At 39.6% G+C, this 27,260-nt stretch overlaps 1 protein-coding gene across 2 annotated transcripts in view; it reads left to right on the top strand.

The window, feature by feature from the left end:
• The window catches only part of col8a1a (collagen, type VIII, alpha 1a), a 42,189-nt gene extending 18,307 nt beyond the window's left edge, over positions 1-23,882 (top strand). For both annotated transcript variants that reach the window (XM_088648540.1, XM_088648551.1), the window contains exons 2-3: positions 16,619-16,919; positions 19,611-23,882. In XM_088648540.1, the coding sequence (XP_088504666.1) occupies positions 16,622-16,919; positions 19,611-21,520 (2,208 nt within the window). In that variant the 5' untranslated portion in view covers positions 16,619-16,621 and the 3' untranslated portion in view covers positions 21,521-23,882. The remainder of the gene's footprint in view (positions 1-16,618; positions 16,920-19,610) is intronic.
• The last annotated feature ends 3,378 nt before the right edge of the window (positions 23,883-27,260 follow it).

The raw sequence follows: 27,260 nt of genomic DNA, 5'->3' as shown, positions 1-27,260 counted from the left end.
GAAAGGGTTAGGAGACAGCAGCGTTTGGCATTGTGCACAGCAGATGAAACCCAAATGTTCTATAGTCAGATTTTCCTGTCTTACAAGATCAGTGTGAAAATAAAACACTGATTATGTCTGAAGTCAATGATTATTTGGTCAAAGCATTGATATCCTGCCACAAAACTGTAAGATATGTCTGTGGTCAATACAGCTTTTCTTTTCCTGCATTACATTCTCCCATTTAGGACAAAATGCTGACATCTTGTTTTGCCTGGTTTAGCTGTTACTTGAGCTACATAGAGAAAATATACAGCTCCTCCAATTTCTGATAGGCTGCAAAAGTGAAAACCCAATGGATGTCAGATCTCCTGGCATAACGTGTCTTCTAAGTGGGTGAAAAACACAGAAAATCATCACGTTTGAAACTCAAGTGTGTCTGCAAATCAAATAAAATAATGTGATTCTCTTCAGAACAAATATTCATTTGTCCTTATACACATTAGGAAAAGATTTACTGAGACACTGACAAGCACTGAAAAAGTTTTGCTGTTTTTTTGCCTCATTCCACTTGCTGTTTTCTGTAAATATTTTTTTTAGAAAAGTAAAACATTTTTGCCTTGTTTATTTTTTATTATGGAATCCAATAAAAATGTAGTTGGGAACGTGCTCAATGCTTTGCAATTCAAATGATTTATAATGGATGCTAGATTCTTACATGACGAGAACTACTTTCAGAGTCCAGTCCACAAAGTAATTCTAAATGACAATAAATTCTCGCTTCTCAATCTGTAAATTCACCAGCTGAACAGAATTAAGAAGAAAGAGTTTCTGTGTTTCTAGAAAATAGTGTTATTCTATTTCCTAATGTGCACTGGTGCGTTTTCAAAGGATTCCAGTTCCAATGTTGGAATTATCCCTGTGTTTTATACCAATGGATTAGTGAGCATTCTGAGGGTAAGACAGCCATGAAACAATCATCACCAGGTTTTAACAAGGGGGTCATGTAATGATGCAATCTACCAAGCTCTAATAGATCTGTTTTTCTGAAATACAAAAGCTGCGAAGTGTTATGACAATATTGAGCAAAAGTTACAAAATACAAGGGTTATTTTTTTCTAAACTTCTTAAATTGACAGCAACTAATGTTAATGAGTTAGGCCTGTCTTTGCATGGAATTGTTATCTGTCAAAATGCCACTGAAAGCTAATAAAGGCCTATGTTATTGTAAATAGACACACTGGGTGCCGTAAGATACTAATTGAAGGTCACATTCTCACAAGGGTGTGATGACCAGACAGTCTGGGTACATAAGGACTTCATAGGGTTAGATGATGTTGGAGGATTTAGATAGCAGTTTCTTTGGGCTGTGGTGATTTATTGCTTTGATTTATAAATCTTTGTAATAGAGCACTGTTCTGTATTGTTTGATACTGATGTCCTACCCTCATTTACTACATATGATTTAGTACAGCCAAAATAAATCATTATTAAATTGCTAAAATATATCACTTTCTATTTGTTATCAGTATGATAAGCAATTTGTAAATGTTCCTATACTTTTGCATAATTTGTCTAATCTGGTATAATGATGGATGTCAGAAGTGTGCCCTTATAGTATGTAAATAAGATGTTAAGTTAAATTACTGGGAACAAAGGAACCAACATTGTAGTTCTTTTTTATATTTTTTTGCTTTTTGGATTTTGTGAAAGTGTATTTTTGTTGCTGTCACTGACATGAATTCTAGTATAAAAAACAAAGCTGTGGTTGAAAATTTAGACATACTCTACAACTAGATTATTCTTTGATGTCTTACATTCTTACTGACAATACCATTTTGTAACATTACTCTTAAGTTTAATAAGATGTATTTTCATTAAACATTTCTTCACCACTTTAGGGTACCTGATCAATTGATTATTCATGAGCAGGAAATTAATATTAAATTATTCATATTAAATATTAATGATTAATAATAAATGGGATAGAGAAAGGAATGCATCTGTGATGCAGAGTTTCTATTCCAAGATGCCTTGCCTGTACATCTCAACAAACAGCACTACATCTGACTGGGTTTATAATTTTATTACTAATATTTTTTTTTACAAAATCTTTTTACCAAAACAAAATTTAACGAAACAAACAAATTACCATGAGAAAAACACAAAATACAAACATCCTCATTTTATCTCTACAGGTCTGTAAGGGATTTACGAAACTGACATGATTCTAAGAATCAGTTAACTGGGGTCCATATTGCTTAACTCATTTTGTTTTGTACAACCTTGTTGTACAACTCACTGTGACAACTTGACGTGAGTTGTACGTCCAGGTAGGCTATTCTATTATTAGACAGTCTTGACATGGATCAGCTTTTATCAATACAAAGAAAATACACAAATACACAAAGCTTGTTCATAAAAACACAAATTTACTCTTACTGAAGACATGCTGAAAGTAGTTTTATCAGATCGGAAATGATTTCAAGTCCGTGTGAGGCACTGAGGCTGAACACTTGACCAAAGAACAAGACCTGCATACCGGCATTTTAAGATAAGAATGTTATTATAATAATAACTGCTTACACTTATATAGTGCTTTTCTGGACACTCCACTCAAAGCTCTTTACAGGTAATGGGGACTCCCCTCCATCACCACCAATGTGCAGCATCCGCCTGGATGATGCAACGGCAGCCATAGTGCGCCAGAACGCTCACCACGCACCAGCTATCAGTGGGGAGGAGAGCAGAGTAATGAAGCCGATTCATAGAGGGGGATTATTGGGAGGCCATGATTGGTGAGGGCCAATGGGAAATTTGGCCAGGACGCTGGGGTTACACCCCTACTTTTTTCGAGAAACGCCCTTGGATTTTTAATGACCACAGAAAGTCAGAACCTCAGTTTTACTTCTCATCCGAAGGACGGCACCTGTTTACAGTATAGTGTCCCCATCATGGACCCACATGGACAGCAGGGTGAGTACCCCCTGCTGGCCCCACTATGTTGAGATGGATTTCTGAGTGCAGTATTTTCTCAGCAGGTTTTTGTTATTATTTTACTTTTATTAGAATTATATTGCTTACTCTTATAATTGGTATTAGTGTTATTGTTGGTAATACATCTATAACATGTTCAGTGTGTTTTTCATGTTCAGCGTCAAGACTGAAGAGATAACCAGAACAACCACAGAATTTTTCTACATTTTATTCATAGCATGTGAGTGACTGTTAAGTAATTAATTTAAGATGTATTTTTCATGAATGAAATCTGCTCCTGCTGTAGTCAAATATAAATGCAAGTATTTAATACGTTAGTTTTAGAGTCAGTATCATCTACATGGCATTCAGTATTGTATATTACACACAGCTGATCATAAGAAATTGTTAAGACCAATTTATTCCTCATTAATTGTCAAAAGAATGGATAAGGATAAAAATCTTTGCTTTGGCCATGATAATCAGAACCTTTTGATTGTTGATTTTGATTGATTGTCTTTTGATTGACTCGACTGCTTTTTGGTAATTTTCTAAAACAAAATGTTTACCTAATAAATTCGATAGCTCTATGCTTCTTCACCTGAAAAATTCCATTTTCTGCTTTACTAGTTTACAGTAGGTCTGAGAAAGATGAAAGCATATTTTTTTTGTAATCTCTCCTCCTGAAGTGCGGAAACTGCTGATCATATTTTCATGCTTTGTCAGTGATTGCATGTATGTATATTGCCAGCACTGGGTTCCTTTAATGTGCTGAACTGAAGTTCTAACCAGGAAAGGCTGGGAGACAGAGTGGAATTGTCTCACACTTTCACATCTGGAGTCAATGTTTCATTGTGAGAATCACAGGCACGGTCAGTTTGGTGGTTTTGGCTTAATTAGAGGTGGATATTTTGTTGCACCACATGATTTCAATTTGGACTATCTACTTTATTTTTTTTTCTCAATGATCATATGGCATAGATTTGCCTAACCTTTGTATTCCTCTGTGGTGCTGTGTGTTGATATTCTGAATTCTTTCAGAACCCTTTCCTGAAAATAGTCATCAAAGATTAAACCATGTACATTTCTTACTATTACAATACAGACGACTTCACTTAATAATTTTCATTAGGCCCCCCCACCACCCCAGTCATTACACACTTGTTTGCAGTCATTCAAAACAAAACATGTCAGTGTCTATTTCCAAAAGCCAGATTAATTTCGGAAAGCCAGCAAACACAGAAAATGCATCATGATTGGTCTTTTTAAAGCAATTATGACAGAATAAGCAAAAAAGAGTGAGAGAACCATTATGGACTTGTGATAATAATAACATGGTATGCTTTGAAGTTAACAATGAAACTGCACAGGTAGAATTCAAAAGGTTTACAATTACAATGTGTTAATCTGACAGATCAGACCATAAGGGAGTTTGATTTTGCTTAAAAGGTTCTAAAGCTCTCCTCCCACTTCATTAAAACCCGTTCATCCATAATTAGACTGGCACATATTCTTGGTAAGGGGAATTCCAGACGTACAGTATAGACGCAAGGTGACCAAATGAACATGACTTCAGAAAGTAGGCACTAGGCCAAAATCCAAACGGGGAGAGAATGTCAAAGACCAACAGAAGAGAATCCTCTAGTTTAAAAACCTAACCCAGCTCTTGGCTGCAGTGCTAACTGCCACACCACTGCGCCACCCTTCACCAAAGTCCTTTCTGGGGAAACACTTTTAAAACCGTTTTTTGAAATAATACACAAAAGCTGTTCAGCGAAGCTGTATTTCTATGCAGAAAGTATGTAAGCACGGACTTCAAAAGTGCAAATACAGGACCAAATCTCAGGCCAGCGCAGATGGCACAGGACTGTTATAATTGCCACAAATATGGGAAAAGTACAAGTGTATTAGAGGGGATCATTAATCATTATGACAGATCTGGCCTAGATTAGGAATATAGCCAGCTTTTTAACTTACTCAACAAATGAAACAGATTGAGGAAAGACGAAAATGTCAAAATAAAAGCAAACCCCCCCCCCAAAATAAAACTGCTTAATGTATGATCATACTCACCATAGTGGTAGAAAATGATAGGATATACTCCTTCAAATAATTTCAGTGTGTCAGTACATAAAGGAGTATTGAAAGGTCTAATTTCACATCTGGTTATCACCTACCTGTCTTTATGTGCAAGTCTTGAATTCAATACCCTGCAGTATGCACTGTGGACAAAGGCTGGGGGAAATTGTGTCTTCTCTTGACTTGATACATTTGCATAAGATACCTGAACAACACTCATGATGATGTGAGCAAAGGTCGACTGGTTCAGAGAGGAAGGACCAAGTAAGCCAATTGTTTTCCAAGATCACTTTATTGGCCATATACAATTTCTTGTATTAGGAATTCGTCTTTTCGTGTACCCCAACTTGCTCTCCATGAGACACACAGACAGGGAGAGAAGCTGGGGGTCAGAGCTCAGGGTCAGCCACTTATACAGCACCCCTGGAGTTAAGGGCCTTGCTCAGGGGCCCAACGGAGTAGGATTCCTCTTCCAGCCACAGGATTTCAACCGACAACCTTCCAGCCACAGGCGCAGATCCGTAGCCACAATGCCACCACTCCGCCCATTTAAGCAGTAAGGACCTTCAGGCTCCAACATTTGCAATTTTGGATTAATTTTGGATTAAAACTAGATGTTAGTGACATTAATCATATAAACTTATATAACTCTGGCAAGGGTCCATTAAATCCGTTTTCTTCTAGGTATTCTACAGGATATAGAATAGACTTCCAACTGGTAAGACCAGTTACCACAGAAGAAAGATGAAGCCCACAGGATGCTGTGTCAATATGAGTTATACATTCCTGCAGAATTAAATACAGCTTCACCTAGAATTGAAAGAGAATCAAAGTTTAACACATTCTATGCCAATATATTTGTTGGTTGTGGGTCAGATCAGCTCCACGTTCAAGCATATGTGTGTTAGTTTACTGTACATGCAAGGAAAGGTTTTAGGTTGAACAGATAATAACCAAGGTGCTGCTCTAATATGAAATAGTTATTAGTTAAAACAATCTGTTAGATTTCTGATATACTGTCAACACATTAGAAAAGTTACAAAAAAGGAAGACTATCTGACCCATCTAGCCCATCCAGTTGTTAGTAGCTAATTGAGCTCTTCCAGTTGTTTCTTGAAAGAAGCCAGAGTATCAGCTACTGAACAACAACATGGCTGGGTATCCTGTTACAGACTCCAACACCAAAACATACATATAAATAAGGCAATTTACAGTAGCTAAATTTGTTTATCCCCCATTTTCATAGTGACTGTGAGGTCCAAGTTTAATGTCATGCATTAAAGTGCCACAGACACAAGCTGCCGGAAGGGTGTCACAGTGCTATGGAATTGTCCTGTTTGAGTATTGAATCTTATCGATGTTTGGCTTTTTCCCATTGCCCACTCATGTATGGTTTCCTGCTTTGGAAATGCCTTGGTTTTAAAAAATCACTTTTTTGTTGCGGTTAGAGTGGAGTACGGCATGGATGAGGCGATAATTTGTCAGCAATTGGAACCGCATTGAACCAGTAACAGCAATGACTCAGGCTGGGCTGCATGATCCACTCATTGCAGGTTCAAGCCTGCAGGTTCATGTCAGTAGCCCACTGTGACCACGTTTCCTCAAGTGGCAGCATGTCCCTGCATGGGGGGAGGATTGGCATTACTCAAACAGCTAGACAATTAGATGAACTGATGAGTGAATGGATGGGTGGATTGCTGGAAGGATAGATAGGTAGAGCTTTCTTGGCTCTCCGTAGCTCGACGATGCTGCGACTGCTGCGATGCACGTGCTCCAGCTGGCCCTGAACTTCCTGGACGGGTGGGCATGGCCTGTAATGTGTTAAAAAAATAGTGGCTCAGAGGCAGTTCGATTGCAGGACTCTGGCCATACATTCTCATTCTCCCCTACGTGTTGCTGAAAGGTTGGTAGTTGGTAGTTGTGAGAGGAGAGATGAAAACACACAGCTGATGATTCCAAGCTTATTAATAGTGTAATATGAACTATTATTAATAATAGTGTTAATAGTTTCAATAATTACATTATTTAAATTATATACATTATTTAATAATTTTATTGAGAACACTCTTTACATTACAGAACAAATCAACAGTATAAGGGTAAAAAAAACAATGAGACAGAAAAAAAAGGCATTTTTGTATCAAAAGTCATGAAAAGCTAGCCTGAAGAAATGTGTTTTTTAAGATAGTTGGAGACAGGGAGGCCCATATTGTCCAACTGAGAATTTCACAATTTAGCCATATTTCTGTGGAAAGCTCTTTTGCTTTTAGGGTATGGCACCATACTGATACACAGCAAACCAGAAGTTAGACACCAGAGAGATTGAGATGGTGAATAATAATTCAACAAGTTATTAAATTAGGAAGATGCTAAGGAGCTTGTCATTTACATGTAGGTAACACCTAGTAACTCGTAGATCTGTGTCTTTCTGAGTTTGCACGTACTGTATCTCTGAGTGGCAGAGTAACAGTGGAAATATACATCATGGCCATGGATAATCTGACCAAACGGTGACATGTAGATGCTGAAGGGATGAGGTCCCAGAACTGAACCTTGTGGAACACCAGCAGTCAGTTAATAGTTGTTAGAGGCTGTTTCTATTGTTACGAATAGTTTTTAAATCAGGAAGGTGAGAGACAAACCAGACAGAAAAAGATAGAAAGGCTTGTATAGACTCCAAGCCGGCTAAGAAGATGTTAGAGATGCTGACATGGGTCTCTAAGCAGTTTAAGAAGATTGTGTAATTAACAGTATCAGAGACAGCACTAAGGTCCAGCAGAACCAGGACAGACAATGTACTGAAGTCTGAAGTGATGAGCTCATTAGCCACCTTCACCAGGGCTCTTTCAGTACTGTGGAACTCTCTGAAGCCTAACTAAAAAGCTTAAAAACTTGGATGTTACCACATGTTCCATGCCATGGTTTAGAAAGGGAAAATTTTAAGCGGGCCTGTAGTTAGAATTTTTAGCAGAGATGTTTCAGGATCAAGTTTGAACTTGCGTATCTTACCGCATAGCAGTGGTAATATAATGAACAATTTGCTAAACTGTCAATATTGTCTCAACATATAGCATTCTAGCAGTTCAGACTCTATTCTATAAAGTTCCATCATGAAACAAAGGTCTATATCGTTGCTCCTGAACTAGACAAGCTGTTCTTAAAATCTTTAGAGATACACTGACTCTAAAGATTTAACAAAGAAAGAGAATTCTTCGCATAGTAGCCTTGTCTTTTATGAAAGCTACAAAGGTAATATACGTTTTGTCTTTGAAAGAATAATGTGATTTAGGCATGCAATGCATGGATTGTAGTACTGTATGTATAGCTATTTCTGTGCTAAAATAACATTCTCAGAATATTTTGTAGCCATTTTGTGGTGTTAAAAATGCAAGTTTAATATGTTAAAAGTAATGGAGTATGACCACAGAAGGCTTACAAAAAATAAAGATAACTTTAACTGAATTCCAAATTCTCACAAATTTGTGTAAAGATGTGTTTCTGATTCCCAGCTGCAAAACTAAATAGACCTTTTATTTATTTGTGTATTCTTTGTCTAAAGCAAGCCCAACGCTTGCCTTTTGAATCCTTTAAAGGGTTATGGATAGCTTCATTAAATCACACATAAATCTTTTTTTTTCTTCCAGGCTTAACACATTACATTTAGACTACCGCTGTAGTATTTGAGCCAAGCTAGGATCTGTGTGGTTTTCTGATGTCGACTCTTTAAGAGGTGCCATACAATAGACAGCAGTCGCAGCTGTAATTGTTGCTGTCAAGTCTCTGGCAGATACTGCATAGCAGAGCAATTACAAACCCTTATTACAAAATGGGAACTATTCGCAGTAACCAAAGTTTGAAGTTCAGTAGCTTATCTGTAACAGAAAAATGTATGGTTGTTATAGATAGCTATCTAAATGTTACAAATTCTAATCCGAAATATTAGAATTTGAAGAATCCTAAATGAAGCCATATTTTTATTTATTTCACACAGACAATATAGTATTGGACTAAATTCTCGTCAGTAATAAAACTAGTAATTCGACCAATAAACTGTGACTGAATGACAAGCAAGCACATGCAACAACAAATTAACTATTCCAAATTACTGTGATAGAGGGTGTTGTTTAGAAATAAATAATTCTAATGACAAGATAAAGTAATTTTGATTCTTTAGATTTGCGCTAGACACATGCCATTTACAGAATTTATAGTTCCTTCGTGAAATGTGCAAGCACAGACAACTTACAAAAAGGTTTAACAATAAAACCACGGATTTACAAAAATAAAAATACAGTATACAAAAATAAAAATATAGTATCTAAGTTTGGTTGATCATTTTACTTAAAAGTTAATTTTATTCTGTTCTGAATGCAATTCAATTATCCTGAAAGAACTGTGTTACTGAAATTGACTTTTCCATTCCCATAATTGTGCTATAACTTTAATTCTAGGACCTACCTCCTTGTGGTTATATTATTTTGTATGCTTTACAATGAAGGAAAATACACTTGTTATAAAAAATAAAGATAAAAAATACTGTATATAGTACAAAATAAATATAGTGTAACTGGATTACGTTAAAAACAATATAATTTCAAAACGGCATTCGTAACACCGAATGTACAGATTTTTAATTAGACATACTGTACGTTTATATAAAAAACAGGTAACAGGTTTATTCCATGCTGAAGAAAAAAGAAAGTTAAACACAAGGTTTCAGCTGTGGAGCCTTCTTCAGGTGTGAAAGACAGGGTACAAAGCAAAGATTAAACAGCACAGGAGAACAAAAGCAGGACAAGTGGAGGAGGAGGGAGAGGGGAGAGGCAGAGAGGCCACTCAGGAAGTGCAAAGTGGAGAGGGGTGGAGAAAGGTCTCCTAGTCTCCTTCCAGTTTCCACAACGTAGATAGCTGGGCATTTTTTTTGCAAGAGATACAGTAAAAACATATTCGTATCTTATGCATACTAAGTAGCGGGGTCCCCTCTACAGGACAGCTTTGGTATTGCAACCTGTTAAAAGCTAAAAAATGACAGCAGTATCTACAGGACAATTTGCGTATTCTGGCTATAAAATATTTCTGAAGCACTTAATTCAAATCCTTGTTGAGTGAGCGGTCAAATAGTATTTAGTACACAATGTCTGTTACATTGTTAAATGTGTTTTCATGGGTAATATTTGTAAAAGATAAACATATTTATAGTTCTGTAAACATACCTGTTCACTGACCCCAAACGGCTGAAATGATTGTGTCTCTGGCTGTTGACAAAGAGTCTGAACCATTCTTTCTCAGATACTTCAGTGCAATATTTTGAATATTCAAATGAAGTCATAAATCGTACACCAAAATGGAAATATAACATTGCCCTGTTGCTATTATATAGTTATAGATGATAAAATATGTGCAATATATCTTTTAAAACTGAATCCATTTAGTGTCAGGAAGTCTGGGTTCCTTTCATCCATGTCTTAAAATATAAGTACATGGAATTCAAATAATATTTGCAGTTCTTGCAGACATACAGTATGAGCTTTCTAATTATTTTTTGTCCGGTGTCTACTGTATGTACAGGTTAGTTTCGTTTATAAAATATGAACTGAAGCAGTTGCAGAGTTTAGGCTTTGCCATTTACAGTACGTTGTATTTCATGCTCTCCTGCTAGGTGTTTTCAGAGACATGCTGTTGGTGTGGGTATTTAACAGGGTCTAGTTTGCCCTGAATGGACCCTTTCACCTCCTGCTGTTGAATGTTACATTCTTCTGAAAAATACAGCCAAGCGAACAAAGAAGGCGAGAGCCAAATATAATATCCCAGACGACTGAGGAAGGATAGGAACAACAGTGCAGAGTGCACTACAGTACCTAAAGATTTAAAAAGGTAGAAAGATGAACAGATGAGAGGAAAACTCTCATCCCCTCTGATGTAGCCAGAGGGGAAAAAACTCTGTGAATTTTCTTGAGGCAGCAATGACACTAACGTCCAGCACTGTTAATATCCATCTGGAGGTGGCAATGCAAGATTTATTTTAAAATGTACCCAGGTTTAAGCATCAAATTCATTTCATATTTTTGGGGTGGGATAACAGCAGTCATTTCAGCATTCCAGATTGTCTCTCAAATTCTAGAAATACGAGTGAGTTTACAACACTAAGCACGCTTCCCATATTGTCTTTTGTTTCTCAGTGTGTGAGAGAATGAAATGAGCCTGTCAATGATGCAAAACAAATATGTAGGGAAGGCTGACATGGATGTTAGCAGGTGTAAAATATTTCTTGACACTAGAAAAATCCCCCATAATCCTTCCTTAACATTAAGAGAAAAAAAGATGTAAAGATGGTTTTTGTCACATTTCCTGGACATCCAGGAATGTTTTTGGTTTACTTCTCAAACAGTAGAATTTTTTTAATTAACTGCAAAATATTAATACTTCTAATCAGGTTCAAAATGGTTTATAATGTAGGGAATTGAACCTATAATAAAGTGAATCATGTATTACATGTATTATTTTACTTTTATTTATCAACTATAAAAGACCTTATGAAAATCTATATCCATTATTTAGTTAAATTTCAAATAATTTGGACTGACCTCTGAGATTGAAATGTTACTCATCAACCAGGTAGGTTTTTCTAAACAAAAAGGATGCGTTTTCATACACTAATTTTGGGCTGCATTTTCAAAACTGAAATTTATGCTGATGTTGTTAAAACCAGAAAATCAAAACTAGTTCTATGTGAAAAATAGAGACATAGAGACATAGAAACAGATGAAAACTTCCAGAGGTGTATGAACACTTGCAACTATCAAATAACCATCAGGGAGACTATAAATTAAATTCCAAAGTCAATGACTTTAACAGTGTATCAGTCGATGTTGCCAGACGTTCATGTGTCCACAGTGTCCTTAGTCTGGATTAATTTCCTTACTGCTTCTATTAAGATCACTGCAGCTTTCTTCCTTTCTGCTAAATTCATAAATGCACGAAAATGCAAGAACGTCTATAAATCTACCCATGTGCTTTAGCAGTAGCTCTATGCTGTATACTGTATGTCACCTCCTGTAGTTACAGTCGTAATTCAACTTGAACTCTTATTGTTGGGGTTTTGTACAAAGGTAATGATGGCCCTAAAACAGCACATAAGCACCTGAAGTCCTGCAGAACCCACTAAAAGATCATCCATTGAAGCACAGCAAATCTGGAGAAGATACCTTTTTGTATTTACAAGTGACGTTCTGGTCCAAGCAGTTTAACTTTTTTATTGATGAGAACCTCAATTCAGGACTTTGTCTAACTCTTCATTTATGTGATGTGGAGAAGAAATGGATTGAAGTTGTGTGTGGCCCAGAGGAGGGAACCACAGCCTGTGGTGAGGACGAGGCCGACAGGACCCCCCTCTCTTCACGAGGAATGAGCCAGGGAGCCGCTGAGAGGGTGAAGATGGGGGGAGGGAGAGAGTGCAAGAAAGGAGTGCAAATCGGGGGAGGATTTATGGAAGAGATATTATTGTGTTGGAAAGCAGAGGGGGGTAGATTGCTAATTTGGCCTTCTCCCGAACTTCTATTTAAAATCATTATCTTGTGTGGCCTGTACCAGGACCCAACCACTTTAATGTGCCAAATAAAATTCTGAAAACCTTCAAGACAGCCATTAAATTAGATTCTAGTCAAATACCTTAAATGACGTCTATAATTACTTTGTGGTGCTTTCAAGCAAATTAACATGAGAACAGTCACAGTATGCTGATACAAACTGGAATACAGAACTTTGTTAGGATAGTGATTTTGATCCATTATATGCAGCAAAACTATGAATCCCTATCTTGGATGGTGGTACTGTTTTGGTATATCTAGCAACAGAGAAAAATGAGCAGAAATCAGAAATGGATTTAGCATTTTGTCCGTTTAAATACAGTATTAAAAGAAAGCTTATTTGAAGCTGCAATGTGCAGTACATTATTTTTTCAATAAACAATCTTAAGATACATACTGTAAGGATAAATATGTTTATAGGCACAATGTTTGATTGCAGATTTTGTTAATATTAGTATAAAATCATAATCATTATCATCATATGCTTGATGAAAGGATCAAGAATGTTCAAATTTATTTTTCTAGTTGAATTATTTCTGAGAGGGGATTGAGAGGTAAAACTAAACCAAATTACAACATTAGGTAGTAGTAGCTAGGCTTCTGAACTCATAACCAGAAATCTGATGGTTCAAATTTGTTGTACTCTCGAGCAAAGCACTTCATTTGGATTGCCACAGTAGAATTGTCTGTTGTATAAATGGGTAAAAATCACTTTGGAAAAAAGCACACACCAATTCACTTAATAATAATTGCAGAAAAGCTTTGATTTGATTTTACTGGGTGGGATTTTTTGGAATGTCTGGTGTGCTGGACATGTCCATTCAGCTGCTGTATATGCAGAATCTTTTCTATACTGTCTTTTCAAAGAATTATTAAGGGAACATGATAAACATTGTAATAGAAGCTCTCTGCAATGAAAACCTGGTATTATGTTTTTAAAAATAACTCATTATCCAATTTTAAAAACATGTCTGTTTTGACTGATGCGACGTAAATAAGTATATCACTCAAAATACAACATAGCTCATAGTCCATTTGACAAAATACAGACATCCCCTAACACCAGCATTGAACAGTCTGATGGTAATGTGAAGAAATGTAATAGATGTCCATTCTGAAATCAATTAATTAGCATGTTCACTGATGCTTAGAACTGCAGTGTCCAAAGTCGTTCCCACAAGAGGGGCACAAAGACACTAGGCTCTCATTTCTTAACTTGCAACATCTGGTAATTACACTAGCTCAGTCTCGAAGCCTCCATTATTGAACAGAACAGATAATGACCTTCTTCGGGGATGAGATCTGGCATCTCAGGCTGACTTTTCTTCTGTACTGTAATTTCAAACCTCCTCAAAACAAAATATTTTTATTAAAGTAGAAAACTAGTGTCCTTGAGAGAGTGCTCAACTATCCAAGTCTGCAGTTTTTGTCTGGAGTGTTGAAACGATACCCTGGATGCATATTTGCGAAAAGTAAAATTAATCTTCATTTATTGCAAGGTCATTTACATAAATCACATTTTTATTGGTACCCTTGAACAGTATGATATCAAATATTTAGAGCTACAGTGGTAGATCTTTCATTTGATCTTTTTAAAAGAACATTTTGACTCAAGGAATAAATCCAATTAAACTTGTGATTATCAAAGATCCATAACATTTTCTAACCCCTTCTTCCAATTCAGAAACGCGGGGGAGCCAGAGCCTATCCCAGCAAGTATCAGGAGCAGGGCAGAACACACCATGGGCGGGTAGACAGACACAAATACACACTCACACCAGGGACAATTTTCCCAGAAGCCAATACCAGTATGTCTTTGGATTGTGGGAGGAAACCCACATGAACACTGGGAGAACATACACACAGATCACACCCCCGGCCCAGAAACACCCAGAGCCCCAAGGCTTCTTTCGACTTTGGCCTACAGTATATGCACTATATAATTAGAATGTTTGGGTATTATTTAAAGGGATATCTTTGAGAGGAAATTGGTACAAACGTTTTATTCACTGCAGTACTAAACCCAAACAATTATTATGTGTTTAGAAGTCCTACTGTTTAAAAAAAATGATTGTTGATACAATATACATTGACTAGGCACTATTGCAGTTATCTACTGTGCAATTCATGGCCTATTAAAGATTATGAAAAATATAACAGTGAGTAGTCATTAATATAAGGGAAAGTTCTGGCATGATGTGTTATTACAGTGCCCTCTGCTGGTTTGGGGCGGTGGTGCACAAAACAACTGGAAATGTACAGTACGTCAGGCCAAATAGTCATATTTGGATCGCTCAAACTGTATTTTAAAATATCTCTAATATTTAGTGATATATCAGAATCATTCCTATTTAATTTAAGAATATTTAAGCTTCCCAGTCATCATGTTTAAGCCAATGAACTGGCTTCTTTCAAGAAACAGTTGTAAGAGATCCTTGGATCAAGTAGCTACGAACTACCGAACAGGGTCAATGTTACTACCATACCTGTAAAACATTTTGAGAGATCACATTTAACATAATTTAAAGGTAGATTCTCAGGCTCACTAAAACATGCATCGTCAAAATCCATATGTCTTAGAAGTCGAGCGAACTAATTTAAAACCAACATAAATTTAGGATTACTCATTTGTTTACACTTTAAAATGATCTTATGATTAAATATTCAATAATTCAACTTTTTCAGATAAACTATTGACCGATACTGTACGAATTAATAATGACCTGCATTATGGTCCAGTGTCCACTGCAAATAACTCATGAGACATGTGCTATGAAGAAGCTTTACAAAGCCTTCTGAACAATTACAGTATACAGTATGTGAAAGTGAAAGGGCGAAGTTTTATACTATGGTACAGTATAACGGTATAACCCATGACACACACACAAAAAAAGACCTAGGAAGTCTACAAGTTGAGCGAGCAGGATTTTTTTGGAGTCAGAATAATTGAGTGCCCCTTTTTGTGTTCATTTACTGAGGAAAGGTCCTTTATAGTGAAAAATGTAGAGCGCTATTGTCATTTTCGCTGGCCGATGGAAGTTGGTTTATGTGCAGCCAGTGATGAACTGACTTCTGGGCTGCTTTGCTCTGTTGTAGCGGAAGCTCAGCAGCCTGAGACCACAAGCACAGGGCAGTTCCTGTGCGGACACGCTGCTCTCCTCTGCTGCTTGATCTCGTCAGCCGAAGAAATGTTTTTTGTTTTTTGTTTTTTTCGGGCGTTGCAGCCTTTCTCATACACGCACAGTATATGTATATACAGTACGTTTTACGCAAGACCGTGAGAGGTTATTGCGAGAGTGAATATTGTAACGCATACGGCCGACAGGCACTGTGTAAGGCTTACCAGAGCGGTGACGTCACTGCCGTTCCCTGTAATAACACCGGGCTGGGTCCCTGTTGAGTGACACGGGAGTCCTGGGTTCGAGCCCCCGACGGTGCGGGGCCGACCTGTGTAGGCAGCAGGCGAGGGCGCCCACCTGAACCCCGTAGCGTTACAAGATGTTAGGAACGTAAAACAGTTTTTCCAAGTTACTTCCCAGAAGTCAGTTCGTGGAAGACTTCGTATCATGGTCCTTAATAGGTGACTATATTGTCACTTTTTTTAATGAGGTTAAGCATGTCGAGTAACATTACAAGAAAAATCTTTTTTTTTTAAATTCAAAATACATTATACACTGGATTTACTGCCATGTTTCTCTCTTTTGTTTGGCATACAGTTGTGCGATGGACAATGTTCTTTTAGATATTTTGATATCATGTACAGTACATGGGCTGATGGTGATTAATGAACATGTTATGTAACATCATGTCATCAAAGATTGCTGTGTGAACATCATGACAGGGGCTGTTCTATGTACACCTCCGCCTCTACCTATCGCAGTTTGAAACCGGTAAACATGAAGGGGAATTGGTGGCAGTTTCACTAGTACTTGTGTACCTGTTGAAGTCTCTGTCAAGGGCTAGAGAAATTCCTGACAATGTCTGTTTACTCTCCCCAGGTCATGGCTGTACCAGTGCTCCCTTCACAGCTCCTGGCTGTAGTTCTTCACCTGGCTCTGCTCCACTCTGCCCACTCCGGAGCTTATTATGGGCTAAAGCAGTTGCCCCAGCAGCACCAGCCCCTGCAGCAGTTACCCCACATCCCCCTGGGGAAAGAAGGCATTCCCATGCAACACCTGGGGAAGGAAATGCCCCACATGCAGTATGGGAAGGAAATTCCCATGATGCCCCAGTACAGGAAGGAAATCCCCCAGATACCCATGCATTTTGGGAAGGAGCTACCAAGAAAAGAAAGCAAAGGTAAGCAGGAAAACGCTGCACAGCAAACCTGTTTCACTACTGTATTACAGTAGGATGAACTACAGAGGAATTCAATGCAAATCTAGAGGTTATGCTTTGAATGCAACATGTGTCAAACATTTATGAAAAGGGAAAAACAAGTCCAGATGATTAAAGGAAAGGACTGAAGGACAAGAAAGGTTATAACTATTATCAGCAGCCATATCACCATGAAATTCACAACTGGCAACCCACTGAGTGTGGCCAGCAGAGGGCGCTCACCCTGTGGTCTATGTGAGTCCTAATGCCCCAGAATAGTGACAGGGACAATATACTGTAAAAGGCATCATCCTTTGGTTGAGAAGTAAAACCGAGGTCCTGACTCTCTGTGGCCATTAAAAATCCCAGGGTGTTTCTTGAAAAGTGTAGGGTTGTTATCCTGGTGTCCTGGCCTTTACCAATCGTTGCCTCCTGATCCCTATCTATGAACTGGCTTCATCACTCTGTTCTCCTCCCCACTGATAGCTGGTGTGTGGTGAGAGTACTGGTGCACTATGGCTGCCGTCGCATCATCCAGGTGGGGCTGCACACTGTTGGTGGTGGAGGGGAGTCCCCATTACCTGTAAAGTGCTTTGAGTGGAGTGTCCAGAAAAGCACTATACAAGTGTAAGGGATTATTATTATTATTATTATTATTATTATTATTATTATTAGATATAAGAAATATATCTTTCTGTATACTGTATACTCTATTTATACAGTATCCATCACGGTTACATGTTTTGTTAATATTCAGGCTGGAAAGAGAAATTGTTTGAGAGAAGAAAACACCAATTTCATGCCACATAACTTTCACGAGGACTAATGACACCCAGGATTCAGATATGTTTGAGATGTTTAATGGGTGCTTAAGTATAGAGAGGTTTGGCCTAGGCAGCTTGGCTGAGGGCCTGCCCCCTGCCCACAGGACGGGGAGGCTGGGACCCCCATGCACTGTGAGGATGAAGATGGGGTGGAGTTGGGAATGTGAAAAGCCTGAGTTTTGTCTGACATAAATGTACTGTAGCTCCAAGAAATAGCCTGGGAAATGTATAAGATTAAGAACAATCGGGGTGCGACTGGCCTGATTGTCATCATCCCTCTTGAACTTCAGTTAAGACATTCGATTCATTGTAAATCCAGGAAAGGTCTGTTGTGTTCACTACCGAGATCTTATACTCCACCTACCACTTCAGTACTTTGCAGCTCAACTTTGCATCCCATTTCCAGCTCTCCTGACTAACGAGTGTTCAATGAATGAGCGAAGCACTCTCAGCACAAAGACATTTTGGGAGATGCTAAAACAGAAAGTAATATTTAAGAAGGAATCAAGGGAAATTCAGAATCTGTGAAGGAGATGTACGTATCGCTCTTATACCACCAAGCTTCAGAGTGACATATTTAAAGTGATTGTAATTTTTGATTAAACAGTTTCACTCCTCAATAAGGAACTGGAGACGTACAGTATCTCCAGCTGTATTTCCTTTGTTGCCTGAAACCCAAAGTATACAAAAACCATAAACAATGGTGTTTCACCTACATTAAAAAAATGGAAACCATGTTTCTTCATACAGTGGTGGAAAGCATCACAAAAAACACTTGCTCTGTGACAAAAATCACATTTTTCAAATGACAAACCAAGCCATCATACAGGAAGGAATTCACAGTGACCTGAGAAGAAACCAGCAGTGCTTTTAAAGCTATGATCTCAATTATCAGAAAGAAAAATCTGCTGATCTTGACAATAAAAATTGAGCTTCCTTGAGAAAAAGTTCGTGTGTAAAGCTAAAACCAATAAGAATACAAAATCAAGAACACCCTGGGATTTTTGATGACCACAAAGAGTCAGGACCTCAATTTTACTTTTTATCTGAAAGACAAAACCTTTTTACAGTATAGTGTCCCCATCACTATACTGGAGCATTAGGACCCACACAGGTGTTAAGGTGTGTCAAAGAAAACTCTTAATCAGCACTTAATTATTTCTGTATCCACCTTCAAAGTTGCTGGTAAATACTTTACCTAAATTAATTAATTAATTTACCTAAATTAGCTACTGTAGCAGTGTTTATGCAGTAGACCAGCTAACACCTCAGTTATTTGTCATATGGAAGGTGAAGAATGTATGAATATCAGTAAGCCAAACCTGAATTATAAAGCATTTAAGGAATTAAAAGCCTGGTTAAAACTTATCAAGAAATAACAGATTAAATCGTGAGAACAAATCAAATCAATATACAGTAAAGTTTTGTCTTGCGTCAAAGATATAAGATAAAGGTAGTCTTGAACTCGTGGTTTGAACATTTCAAAACAACAGCCTGTAGGACAGGTGAGTCAAACATAAGGGCCTGCATCTGGCCTGACAAATTAATTTGCTTGTCCCACATAGCAGTTACAATCAGAGTCATCATTATTTGTATTTTAAAAGGATACATTGTGCTGTAAATACCATAAAACCTACAAATAAATAGTAATATGTAATGATTATGCCTAGTGTTTTTGATCATTTATGGTTTGGATGGCCTGCTTGGAGTACATTTAAATATAATCTGGCCCACCTTAGGGTGTGTTTGACCTTACTGGGAGCAGCGCAGATCCTTCGCTGTGCGTGATCGTGGATCTGAAGTGAAGGAGGCACGAAAACGCACTGTTGCATTATTTTCTTTTCCGCAGAAATGCTGCAGAAGGGTGAGAGAGGTGCCCCAGGAGATGTGGGACCACGGGGCCCTCCAGGTCCTCAGGGCCCCCCAGGGCTGCCAGGCCATGGCTTGCCAGGACTCCCAGGGAAGCCCGGCCCCCCGGGTCCTCCAGGATATCCAGGGATGGGCAAGCCCGGCATGCCGGGAATGCCAGGAAAACCAGGAGGAATAGGCCTTCCCGGGCCGAAGGGTGAGCCTGGTCAAGGTGGAGCCGAGGGGCTGATGGGGATGCCGGGACCCCAGGGGCTTCCCGGCCCGCCAGGTTTGCCCGGCGTTGGGAAAGCAGGTGGGCAGGGTCTGCCAGGACAGCCGGGGCTCAGGGGTGAGCCGGGGCTCAAGGGGCCACCAGGCCAAGCGGGACTACAGGGACTCAAGGGTGACAAAGGGATTGGTCTGCCTGGACTGCCAGGTTTGAAGGGCCCAGCTGGGCCACCAGGCCAACCGGGGCCAATAGGTCTCCCTGGAGTAGGGAAACCCGGGCTCAACGGGCTCCCTGGGGCCCCAGGAGGACAAGGAAAACCAGGCCCCCCTGGGGAGCCAGGTGTACAAGGGCCACCCGGGCAAGGTGGACAGCCAGGACCTGCTGGCTTACCAGGAGCCGGTAACCCGGGCCATGACGGATTACCTGGCCGGCCTGGGATTCCCGGGGGGAAAGGGGAGCCGGGCCCTCCTGGTTTGCCGGGGGCTCCTGGGCTACCCGGGTTTGGCAAGCCAGGATTTCCTGGCCCAAAAGGTGACCGCGGGTTAGATGGCTTAGCTGGTCCTCTGGGGCCCAAAGGAGAAAAAGGCCATGCAGGACTCCCCGGGGTGGTGGGTCCCCCGGGGGCAATCGGCCCACCTGGTTTGCCTGGTCCCATGGGTCCACCGGGAGGTATTGGCTTCCCGGGTCTGAAAGGGGAAGAAGGTGCGGGGGGTCCTCAGGGGCAAATGGGTCCCAAAGGTGAACCGGGCCCTGCGGGACTTCCAGGCCAGCCCGGATTTCCGGGAGAGGCCGGCCAGCCGGGTCCCAGAGGGTTACCGGGGCCTATGGGGCCTAAGGGGGAAATTGGCCACAAAGGCTTGCCAGGCCTTCCAGGTGTCCCTGGCTTGCCTGGGGTGAAGGGGGAGGCGGGGCTGCCGGGAGAGCAAGGCCAACAGGGCCCCAAGGGTATCCCTGGAATAATGGGCCCTGGTGGTCCTCTGGGCCCTCCAGGGCTACCGGGATCAAAAGGAGAGATGGGGCCGCCTGGTCTGCCGGGCATTCCCGGGGTAGGAAGGCCAGGGCCCCCAGGACCTGCTGGGCCGCAGGGGAAGCCAGGAGCCTACGGGCCTCCAGGACAACCTGGGCAGCCTGGGCAGCCCGGCCCCCCAGGTCCACCTGGTCCCCCGGCACAGCCCCCAGGCGTCGGCCAGATAATGGGCCCAGGCTTGGATGGCGTGAAGACCCCCCCAGGGGGGTACAAAAAGGGGAACCACGGGGAGGTCATGGGCGGAAATGGGGGCCTCCTGGAGATGCCAGCGTTCACAGCCGAGCTCACGACACCATTCCCGCCCGTAGGATCCCCAGTGAAGTTCGATAAAATCCTTTACAATGGCCGACTCAGTTACAACCCCCAGACAGGCTTCTTTACCTGTGAGATTCCTGGAATTTACTACTTTGCGTATCATATCCACTGCAAAGGTGCCAATGTTTGGGTGGCACTTTACAGGAACAGTGAACCAGTTATGTACACGTACGATGAGTATAAAAAGGGCTTCCTTGATCAAGCCTCAGGAAGTGCTGTTCTCCCTCTTCAACCAGGAGATAAAGTGTATATTCAGCTGCCTTCAGAGCAAGCAGCAGGACTCTATGCTGGCCAATACGTTCACTCATCTTTCTCTGGGTACTTATTGTATCCAATGTAAAAAAAATGTACACATTCATGCATTTTTTTAAGTAACTTGTTTTTATACTGTTGAAAGCTACGGTGACAAGTGCACAGTTTGGACCGGCTCTTGCAATGTAAAAGTACAAGTGTGAGTTCAAAGGTTCATGTATGCGAAGTGTCTTATAATCATGCTACTGGGTACGTATTTGCAATATCTCAAACTTGTTCCCCTCCCAAAATAAATAAAAATAAACGTGAAATATTATCATGAAAGCTATGTTATAGGTTGAGTTCACACATTATAAAAAAAAAAAACAGTCACATTTTATGTGGATTTCATGTCATTCCTAATCCCGGTGTTTAGTCATCTTCAGCATACAAATAAATCAGTAAAAATTATTCTTGAAGTGTTTTGGGAAAATCACAGATTGCACTGTCGTGCAATTACCAGCATATGCTTCTGTGTTAATTTGGCAGCTGCACTCAGAAAAGATTGTAATGAAAAAATGTGAAATGAAAAATTGCAAAACTGTTTTTTTTTTAGATAGTAACGTACAAGAAACAATGTTTTGCGAAGGTTCTAGGATTAGTTTATAAGAGGCCATTGAAATAGAAGACATAGCTATCAATAGAGAGGTACCTTATGTGGTACGCATAATGAATAAACGAAAATCTGCTAATTATTTATTTAAAATAGTTTTAAAAGACTTTCAAAAAATGGTAATCATAAGCAAGAACATTTAAAGTTTCAATACAGGGTACAGGTGAATGTTTTCTTTAAAATAGGGGAGACTATTTACAAATAGGCGTAAATGCGAAGTGAACTACGTACAGGAGAAAGGTGAGCTATTGAAATGATGAAACGATGATTTGGCTTAATGAAAATGGAGAGTAACGGGATATCTAAAATATACCTAAGATCCCAGAAGCAGATAGACATGGCTGGTTTTTTCAAGAGCTCAGGTGAAGGAGCCATTTCATAGTGCAGAATAGATGAGAATCTTAATTTATGCCGGCAAGCGCCATCTGTGATTTTATTTGCAGAAGTAAAAACATGTGTCTATACCGGGTCTCTCTCAGTCTTCCCATCTCAATGTATTATCTCTAGGGTCAAAGCTACAGTAAGTGGTGTGCATCTCGTGGTCTGGTGCTGCTTGGCGGTAGTTAGTTACTGTCTTAAGACACCCATACTTTTTTGGCAACTGTGTTAAGAAAGGCACATTGAGGACACAATTTTACATTTACATTAAATATACAATAACATTTGCCTTTCAAATATTTTGTCTTATTTTATAATAAGACATTATGTATTATACACATACAACACTTTTTTTTTACTCATTGTAGAAATACTTTCTCAATACTGGTTAAAATAACCCACTATCAAAATGATAAAAACGTAGCCATAATTGCACACTGTATTTATTTCATACTAGTCCTGTTGATTTTTTGCCAAATTTTGAATTGCACTATTTTTTTCACATATAAAAGGTATCATCTTAAAGCAGAGGAAACTTCCATAATTCCTCGGCACTGTAATTCGACTGAATATTCAGTGTTTCTGTTTCACGGTATAGTAATGTTTGAGGAAAAGAATTAATAAAATCATCCTATCCCATTATGCACAAAAAAGAACTCTCTTTCACTCTTTGTCCTCAATGATCCAAGATAAATAATAAAAGCTTTTAATTAGCTGGGAATTCAGACGGAACTTTGCTAGGGATTTAGACGTTCCCTAGTACCTCTAACAAGAATTCCTATGAGGGAAATCACAACAGAGTTTAGAAATAATCATTTCCTCGGAATTACACTGTTCTGCAGTTCACGACCATACCAAAACCAGCTACCTATTTCTGATTATAAATGAACCCCTTTGGTATGGACCAAGATGGCATAAATACAAAAGGCTACCTACACCAAGTTACATACTGGCATGTGCTGACTGCTGTTGTCAGGAAGGTGTGGAAGTAATGGTGGACAGATATTACTGGGTGTGATGGGAGTGATGCTGGACTGGTAACGCAGAGATCAGAGTGTATGGGGGAGGGGTGGGTTAGGTCATGTTAGGGGAGGGGTTGTTTTACTGTTCCTAGAGCAACAGAAAGGGGGAATAATTTTTACAGTGATACGAAACAATCCAATATTCTAATGAAAGCCGCTAGATCTGAAATGGATTTGTTTCAGCTTTTGTCTCTGTAATTTATTTGTTTGACTACTGATTGCCTAAATTTGTATATGAGCATAAAGGCAGATGGGCCTCATGAAGAAAAAAATAACCATGTATAAATTCTTTTTTTTTTGTCTGACAATGGTGCTAATCACATAACCAAGTGGAAAACTAAGTTTAATGTTTGTTTCTTGTTTTGTTTTTTTTTTAATAAAGGTGAATTAAAAATGAATTATGTGCATTTTTTGTTTTCTTTCGGTCTTTCATTTCTGTGAGAACAGTATGTACCATAACAAGGGAGACTCTTGAAATAACATGATTTGAAAAACTTTTGAAAAGTCATAAAACTAGAAGCAGAATACAAGGAAAGAAGTGCACTTAACTTTGGAATTCATTAATTTTGTCAAAAACCATGGCTTGGTCTGGCCATAAATAAATTCTGAATCCAATCTGAGATCTGAATCCAATCCCCAGATTAAATAATGACAATTTTTTTTAATGTTGCACTGGAATGTCTATATCAGGGTGTAGCGAAGCATTCTTCCAGGACCCTATGCAGGCAATACAATCCGGGAAAAAGTGAGAAAAACACGGGGAAAAGGCATGCAAAGGGCCTGGCAGGAAAACAGGGGGCGTGTTCATGGTGTGCTGGTGTTCGGGGGGGGCCGAGGCAAACAGTCCAAGGGAGCCCGAGGCAAATCCACGGGTGTAGCAAAAGTCCAAGACCGGGTAATCCATCCTGACAGACGAACAGAGTTAAAAGCCAGAGCGGGATCTGGCGGAGGGACGGGGGAATAAAAGGGGGGTCATGGGACCAGACGCTCCCTATTCCCGGACTCAGAAGGACAGGACACTGTGATTAAGCTTGTGCCATCAAATCGCTCCTGCACTCGCGGATAGGTGGGCTTCCGGGCGTCCATCTTCCAAAGCTGAGCCCCAATAGGCAGGAACGTCTGGCTTTTATAGGACGGGGGGCTGGAACCGGAGGCAGGTGCGGGAGATGAATATAAAACAAGGAAGGGCTGGGGCGTCCTTAAGAGGAGGGGTTTACGAGCGTGACACAGGGACTCTCTGTCATTCTCTAGGGATCTGGAAAGGTTTTTCCAGTTGCTAAGTACTGGTTTTAAGAAATCATCACTTTTACTGCTTTCACGAACCCTTGAAGGGATTTCTTGGAACGTACAGTGAATGCTTCATCATTTCACATTGCATCTTTATACTAATTACGCATTTTGACGGAGCCTAATGTTTAAATTGGATTTATTGTCTTGCTTGGTTGGTGAGTGATCGTATCTAGTGAGATTCATTGTCTTCTTACTACCTTTCTGGCCTCAGTCCTGTTATGTACTGACTTGAAAAAATATATGGAAACCAGTGAGGAGATAATATGACTACTAGTGCTGTACCTGCGCTGCTGACAGACAGAAAACTACGGAGCATCCAGCAAACTTCTCTACCTAATTTTTCATTGCAAAACAAAACTCTGCACTCACTGGTAAATAAAACAGGAACAATGAAATAAAGGAATAAACAGTATACAAGTCAGTGAGTTGATGTGATGAAGATAGAAAGGAAATGTTGAACTTTGGGAAAAACTAATTCTTCATATGAAGGTAAAGTCAATACCAGACACACAGTGGCACATGCGGCCAGACTCCAACTCAGTTTCTGTAGCACCAATAAGACTGCAGATCACCTGACGTCACACCTACTGTAGGTGGAAACTGGACTGGAGCATGTGGGAAAAAATCCTAATCCAAGAGTACATCCACAGTGTCTATGGTAGGGTCTTAAATCCATAATCTGTAAGTTTTGAGTTCAATACACTAAGCTGCACAACCTGCAAGTCTTGATTAAATAAAATAAAATCTTATCCAGTCCTATTGCAGAATGAAGTTCTCCGCCATCAGGGACTGGGCATAAGTCAAATGCTTTTCTACATTTGCTTTAATAAAAAAAAGGCTTTGTTGTGTACAGGTCCTCATAAGAAATGCAAAACTCAGGTCTAATGGATTAAATCAAATACTGTATGTTCATTTGAACACAATCACAGAAAATCTGAATAAAATACCGATCCAAGAACGATGAATTGTGTTCAAATATCAAAAATGGTACCGTCAAAGAGCAAACATGATAAGACCATTATCGGGTCGTGACCGTCCTGGGTATTAACACAAGCCTGGCAGAAGTGACGCCTGGACTCAATCAGCCTCCGACAGACTGCTGAGGGATTTTCCACCACTCCTCCTGTGGCAAAGGTTGGTCGTTAGCAGTTTCCTTTTGTTGAAAGCATTGGCTAGGGTAACGCCTCAACACGGATTTTGTGAAGTCATCCAGCAGGAATTCCAACTCTCTGTGGGCCCACCGGAAAGATCCCATTTCCAGTCAGGCTTGCAGGAATGGTAAAACTGTTGACTGAAGGACTTCATCAATGCATTCTCAGCACTAGGATTCCCTCAACCTGAACCTGAGCTGTCCTTGCATTAAAGGAGATTCATTGCTTGAACTCCGCCAGGGAGTAAAAAAAATATGCGCTATGGTATCTCGCAATTGCGACTTTGTATCTCAGAATTCCGACTTTAAATCTCGCAATTGCGATTTTAAATCTCAGAATTACGACTTTATTTCTTGTAATTACGAGGTTATATCTCGCAATTGCGACATAGAATCTCAGAATTATTACTTCATAGCTCGCAAATACGACTTTATATCTCACAGTTGCGACTTCGAAATAGCCCACATTTCTTTGTCTGTCCTTTTGTTATTGTAACGGATTCGGGTTCTAGGGCTTGTGCCCTCACCGCTCCCACCCTAGTTTGTGCCTCACTGCATGGGCTCGAACCCGGGTCTTGCCAGCTAAGCATTAGAAGACCTTCATAAGCCCCAATGGCCAACATCCCTGTTATGCGCAGGGGAGGGCGGTGCCGTCACTGCACTGCAACCAGATCGTACAGCCTGTATGGCCGTTCTGTTACACTATATTCATAAATCGTACAGTATCTATAGGCTTGAAGACTTGTCTTGTCAAGTGCCCTGATAAAAATCAAATTGCACTAATTTTTTGGAATCCCATTTCCACCAGGGTGGGCTTTTTAAAAAAGTTTTTATTTAAATACCAGAAATACAAAAAAAGGAGACAGAATATGAAAAAAGATACAGAAATTGACGCTTCACATCCAGAGGAATTCACAATTATTAAAGCTGAAACTTATACTTTTTACATATTTCCATTGTATGTCTTGCCTTTTGATTCTTTAACTTTCTAATATAATTTAAGTAAAAAAGGAATTGTACTTTAAAAGCATTAATAGGGGGAGCAGTATTAGACCATTTACTTTTGCGGATGAAGTATTTCGCCAAAATAATTAACAGATTAATAATTAGAACATATCCTTTATCCAAGTCAGATCTAAATATAAACATATAAAATATATAAAAGTTTAACATTTACCCTTAAATGTTTGACAATAACAGTTTGCAAATCTATCCAAAACAATTTTGGATATCCTGAATGCAATTAACAAATGAATGTAACAAAGATTCCTTCTCATTATTACAAAATACACATAAGTCATCTTGTTCATGTTTAAATCTAGAAAGTGTCAATTTA

Source organism: Lepisosteus platostomus, chromosome 2 (assembly GCF_059453375.1).
Source record: "Lepisosteus platostomus isolate fLepPlt1 chromosome 2, fLepPlt1.hap1, whole genome shotgun sequence".
Classification (NCBI taxonomy): Eukaryota; Metazoa; Chordata; class Actinopteri; order Semionotiformes; family Lepisosteidae; genus Lepisosteus; species Lepisosteus platostomus.
This window is presented reverse-complemented; position numbering and strand designations above follow the sequence as displayed.